The sequence below is a fragment of the Limulus polyphemus genome, unplaced genomic scaffold, assembly GCF_000517525.1.
Source record: "Limulus polyphemus unplaced genomic scaffold, Limulus_polyphemus-2.1.2 Scaffold2223, whole genome shotgun sequence".
NCBI classification, from domain to species: domain Eukaryota; kingdom Metazoa; phylum Arthropoda; class Merostomata; order Xiphosura; family Limulidae; genus Limulus; species Limulus polyphemus.
Genome location: NW_013667833.1, coordinates 128,028 through 134,613, shown reverse-complemented (window position 1 = coordinate 134,613; position 6,586 = coordinate 128,028). Strand labels below are relative to the sequence as shown.

At 35.5% G+C, this 6,586-nt stretch overlaps 1 protein-coding gene across 1 annotated transcript in view; it reads left to right on the top strand.

Moving 5' to 3' along the window:
• The window catches only part of LOC106466326 (voltage-dependent calcium channel type D subunit alpha-1-like), a 167,449-nt gene that overhangs the window by 63,540 nt on the left and 97,323 nt on the right, over positions 1–6,586 (top strand). The window contains exon 6 of the mRNA XM_022394309.1: positions 4,634–4,681. Within this exon, the coding sequence (XP_022250017.1) occupies positions 4,634–4,681 (48 nt within the window). The remainder of the gene's footprint in view (positions 1–4,633; positions 4,682–6,586) is intronic.

The following is a 6,586-nucleotide window of genomic DNA, read 5'->3' as shown; positions in this document are numbered from 1 at the left end:
TAAAGTTGCATTGTAAACACGCGTACTTGTAAGTTGTAACGTTATTATTAGGCCTATACATACGATTGTTAACAACCAGTTCGTGGAGGTAATTAAATTCTAAGAACAGGTTCGCACGAATCGGTCCGAACCGGCTGAATCCCACCACTGGGCAGTATTACTTTTCAAACAGGGTGGTTGGCTTTCGGAATGAGATACGTTCAAGGGTGGTGGAGTTTAAGAAAAGATTGGATGAATACATGAGTAGCAAGGGGTGGTTATAGTTGGGAGCTGGAAGGGAAAGCCTTGATGGACTAATAAGCTCCCTTTCATCCATGTTAATTTACTATTAAAAAATACTTTACCTCGGTATGTTTAGATTCTGTGTCAGTTATATATCATTACTACTAGTAACATCTAATTCATAATCTATTTGAGTAATTTTTTTTGTTTTGTCATTGTTAACGATGTGCCTTCTCAACCCCATTTTCATCAGTGTAGGACTTAATTAAGTGTCACGTGTTGTCCAGGTTAATTTAGAGGAATAGTAAGATAGATATTGATTATTAATGTGTTTTCAAGGTAATTTTCATTGCTTGCATGTTCGTTATTATTACATATTTTATGGACTAGGTACATTTAGATGGTTTGTCCATTTCATATTTAACTTTGTTAACTAGGTACGTAGCATTACTACTAGTAAGATACAATTCATTGTTCTATCTGAATATTTTTTTTCAGCATTGTTAGCTATGTGCCTTATCATCCTAATTTTTATCAGTGTTGGACTCAGTTATATGTCCTTTGTCATTTAGGTTACTTTCAATGACTGGTCATTTAGATATTGATTACACAGGCCTGCAAATTTAAACTTCATAAAAGTTGTTTTGGCTTTAATAATGGATTATCCATAATTCAGCTACACAGATTTCAAAAGTAATATTAATTTTTTTCTGTCATGTAAGGATTTTGTACAAATCAGGAAGACAAAAACTTTTACTTAGATCAAATTATTATTTTATTTACCACAATGAACATTTTTTATTATTATGTTGGTTAAAGCTCATATTACAACCCAACTTTTTGAATTTATTGAGCATGTTATTGACAACATTTTGGGTCCTTGTTGTTTCCTAAACATTTGACAATAACATCTTTAAAAGCAATCCATGCTTCTTTTTCAACTTTCCTCATTGTCCTTTCAAACTGTTCATCCAAAGTCAATTTCCTAATCTGAGGCCCAACAAAAATCCCTTCTTTAAGTTTCACTTCTGAAAGAGCTGGGAATTGCTCACATAGATACTTGAAACAGTCGCCATCTTTGTCTTAGGTCTTTACAAACTGCTTCATCAAGCCCAGTTTTGTGTGAAGTGGAGGTAATAAGACTTTCTTTGTGTCAACCAAACTTTCACTTTCAATGTATTTTGATCCTGGTATCAGGCTGACTGTGCATGGCCATTGCTCCTTTATCCACTGCTGACTTCATGCTCTGCTGTCCCACACAAAAAACATGGAAACTTTGTATAACCAGATTGTTGACCCAACAACGTACAAAAGACTTGTAAGTCTCCACAAAGTAGCCAACCATGTTCATTGTATTTGACCTTATTAACAAAAAGCTCAAGATTTTTGTATGTTTCCTTCAAGTGAACCGAATGAACTATAGGAACAGATGCATATATGTTACCATTGTGAAGGAGAGCACCTTTTAGACTTCTTTTGGAGGAATCAATGAACAATAGCCACTCACTTGGTTCATAGACTGCAGTTTCTAGCATTGGTATTAATGGAACAATATTGTTGCAATAAACCAATGAATCTTCTTGTGAAAAGTATGGTATAAACTCTTTCTCACGATTTCTGTACCAGTAAAACAATGTCCCTGGAGAAAGTAAGCTCTTAGCTAGAAGTGTGGACCCAAAAATCTCTGAAGGATTCTTTGGAAGGCCCAAATCTCTCACCAAATCAATAAGTTCACCTTGTGTGAAAAGTTGTGATTCACCAGACATTTCAGGTTGAAAACAATCGCTATCATCATTTATATTGACATCAGGTTCAGAATCAGATGAAACTGTATGAAGAGTCTCCGGTGAAGTAGGTACTGGTACATCAGGTCCATGAGCAACAGGTCTTATAGCAGATTGAAGGTTCAGATAAGAAATTTCCTTTTTATTTCAAGTGTTGTAGCAAAAATAGCAGTCATCTCTGTGGTTTCTAGCCTTGGAAGCTCTCATTCCCATGGTTGGGCTCATATGAGTTCCCTTTGGTAGACACTCCTTGATCAGTGGAACTTCTCCTCAGGTCCCTGGCTTGGTGGTTAGACAGAGTCCAGACCACAGCAAGGGTGCTGCTTAGCCTCCCTTGTCTGGATTTACCTTTGTTCACAAATTCATCTTTAGAGATTTGGGGTTGTTACCTCGACTCCTGGGAGATTTCTGATTTCTGGTTGATCAAGGAGTCTTTTGTCCATATCACCTTTCTCAAGCCTTTGGCAGGTTGTTAAGCTTTGTCCCACTTCCTTCCTTTCTTATGGGTGTGGTGGTTATTGTCATTCCAACATCTCCACAGTGGTCACTTATGTCACTAAGCCATGGAATACCAATGCCAGGTCTCTGTGCTTTCACATACTGGATCTCCTTTCTGGGTCTACAGTAACCACATTTTGGTATTAGCATGCCATTATCTTGGCATTCTGAATCCGGGGGTGGATCAGTTATCTTCTCTCATCAAGATTCTCCTCATGGAGTGGTCCCTCATTCCACTGATGTCACCACTCTGTCTTCATGCATGGCTTTTGTTAGGTTCATTGTTTCAGCCCAGAGACTGACTCTGTGTGTTACATATTTCCTTTATCGATCCATTAGACCTTCTTCTACATCAATTTACCCTGGATGATAGTGTATCTTCCAATTTTGGTCTCTTTACCATGGTTTTTGTCATTTCCACCCTTCAGTTTCTCATCTTTCCTTATTCTTCACTTGGTTGTTTGACAAAAGCTTGTCCACTTCGACTGTGTCTAACTATCTGGTGACCTTGTTGACATTCTTACATTTGTCCAGTTTTCATCTGGTATGGTATTTCTTTGTCCTTTTCCTCCTTTTCATTCCTTAGAAATGCCTATTGGGATCTTCAATGTGGCCCTTTATGCCCTTTCTTGCCCACTATTTAAACCTTTGTCTTCATGTTCCATCTGCCTTCTCTCCCTCAAGACCTATTTTCTTCTCCTCCTTGCTTGCAGCTGTCGTTGTTCAGATATTTATGTCCTTAATGTTATCCACATTCTTTACCATTCCTCCTATGTCATCCTTTATCCTGACCCATCTATCTTTCCAAAGATGCTGCCAGTTTAGGTGGTTTGGTGTTCCCACCCATTTCCTTACCTTCTATTTCCCACCTGCACTCTCATTTTGATCCTAATCAACTTCTTTGTCTGTTTCTCTCCTTAAGGTGATATTTGATACATACTGCCTCCTTTTGGGGTTCAAATTCCTGACATTTTATTTTCATCAGATTCATCACATCACTATGTCCTTGGATCATTCAGGCCAAAATGTGGACTACTCCCAATAACTTCTTCCCTCACTATCTACATGACCTGGTTGTATCTTCCTCTAATGGATATTGTCTCCCTCCCATGCCAATTCTACACATTCTGAGTGAATTTAGAAATATATTTTACAGTGCAAACTCATGATTATCCACTCAGTGAGAAGAGGGCAAAGCTGGTTTCTCTCCTTCCATTTCCCCCAAATGCTTTTTCCCAGGTGGACTGCAATGGACATAATAACAAATTAATCGGTTGTAGCAGGTCCAGCCTATGCAAGATCCTCCCCATAATGCCAGGTTCTGGATGACAACACCCTATTCCTATGGTGGAGTGTAATAGATGTCTCTCTTCTTGTTAATTCTAGTTGCAGAAGGTTCTTTACCTGCTTCTACAGTTGAGTTTGGGAGACTTTGTCTGCCTTGGGAACAAAATGTCCGTGTTCTGTTCTTACGGTTGTGTAATTGTTCCATGTCCTCCTCATAATTCCAGATACAGATCACATTGAAACATGTACCTGTAGAGATTTTAAAGTGGAAGCCGTACGGCTTCAATAAAAGTTTTTATTGTGTAAATATAAAACGTTGTTTTTAATTAACTATTTATTATAATTTTAGCAAAAAAATTTTAAACACAAGTGCCGGTAGCAGATATTTATAAAAGATAGCTTTGTTTGAGGTAAGTGCTTATTGGAAATACATTTTCAGTGTAAGAAAAATGTTAACATTACTGTCTAATATGTGTATGGTCTTGATGACCTGGATTTAAATTTTTTTTGCTTAGCTTGTGTACTGTCTTGTTGCCCTGGATTTGAAATTCTACTGTATAACTTATCTACTGTCTTGATGCCCTGGATCTGAAATTTTATTGTCTAACGTATGTACTGTATTGTTGCTTTTAAATTAAAATTCTTATGTTTATATGACACCTTATGAAAAGGAATTTTACTGTATTTTCTTTTTGAACATAAGTTGTTTAAAAAAATATTTTTATTGTTTTTAAAAATTTGAAACTTATATGATCTAACAGGAAGAGGTTATTGGATTTGAGGATCATTTAAGTGTGAATTCATTTTTATGCTAGTTATTGACTTATGGCCTTTACATTTAGAGGATATTGAACCAGATGAAAAGGAAAAAGATGAAGAATCCAGACACGGTAAGTATCATTTATATGTAGGAGGTGTTCAGAAATTATGCTCTTGGTTTAGTTTTGCCATCAAGTTATGTAGTATTGTACAGTGGTAGTTAAATCTATGTTTACTACGTGGAATGTATTTGCATTCCACTACATTTCAAGTTTCTTTTAATTAGCACAGGTTGAGCCATAGCAGGTATGACACAAGTATGTTTCTTCTCATTATAATCCTTTGTAACCACAAATCCATATTGTTCTAACCCCATGCAATTCTTGTTTGAACTTGCTTATACTATCTGGGTTCCATTTAAACACCATATTGTTTTAGGCCTATTCATGAAGTGTGCAAGAAAGTTATAGAGCTCAATTTCCTTAGTGTTGTGGAAATTTCAAAAACATTCTAAAAGCAGTGTGAAAGACTTATATAAGCAAATGAGCAATTTCAGTTGCCATAGTTTACTGTGTAATCATGTAGAGATGCTATCAATGCTGATTCTATTACATATCTCGTTCTATGGTTGAAAATCAAGATACCTTATATAATATGCCTTATATAAATATGCCTTATAGAGCCATTTTCCAAGAGTTGGGAGAAGAATGTATAGCTAATGTGGAAAAGAAAGTAATGGAAGCACATTCTCTAAGACAGCAGTGAAGAGATGGCCAGGCTGCTTGTGATATGGCTTTATTTTCCTAATTTCTGTAATAAAGTGTTATATAGAAAATTGTTTTGTGGATATTGAGAGAGCTTTGTTGACAGTTGCCTAAATATATAACCAGTTCAAATCAATACTATTGCTTTTATGCTGGAGAACGAATGTACTCCATGTGGTATAAATAAGGTGCAACCTGATTTGGTACATGAGGTTTGTGCATTTTCAGGTTTCATAGGTGTCTGTTGTAGCATTGATATAACAACATAAAACTGATCAAAGTTACTGAAAGCTATGAAAGTCAACCCTAGTTGAAAAGAATTCAAACACTAATTTAACTAATATATTCTTTAATATCCATTTAAATACATAATAAAGATTTCACAAAAACCCAATCTGTTAACACACACCACATCATAAAGCAAACTATTAATATTTTTATTAATTGCAAACTGTCAATTATGTGTGGTTGAGCACAATAAATACCCTATATAGTTTCATCCATATACCGAAGCAATTCAACAGTTGACTGGGTAATTCCCTGAAATAATTGCCAGTTATGCACCCTGTGATATCTACAATATTGTTACGTCTGTGTTCGTTTGTTAATTTTTCGTAGAAATTCTTTCCGAGAAACTTCAGCAATACAAGTCTTTTCTTAAATAAAACTAGTTTATTCTTTCTCAATTCAACTTTGCAATACACTTAATTTCCACAGTCACTTTAACTAAAACACACACTATAATTCACAACGATTGATTCATGCACTTTACTTACTACCACGCTTGACTCAATTGTCTGTCTCTATCTCTGCCTGTCTACAATTCAATCCCGATTAATTGTCTGGTGCACTTATATACAAGAATAGAGGGTGCCTAGCAAATACTGGATTATTTGTGATGTTCCCCAATCTTTCTAAAACTCATTAAGTGTTACCAGCGTCACGTGACTTCCACTGTCATAACCAGTTGCTTTAATTGGATGGAAAAATCAATAGGAACAATAAAACAAGCATGGTTTTACTCTTTGTAATCCATAGCGGTGAAGTAGTCTTATAACTGTATTGAATAAACATAAAAACATTGAAGGAATAATACAAGTTTTTGAAATTTAAAATGTTTAACCCTATTGCCCCGGGTATCCGTTACTGTGCATGACACAAGGTTTTAGTGTCTTTCATTCAAAATTTTATTAAATTACTTTTTGTTTACGTTATATCAATTAGAATAGCATAAAATCTTAGCTAATAATCCATATTTTAATAGTATACAAG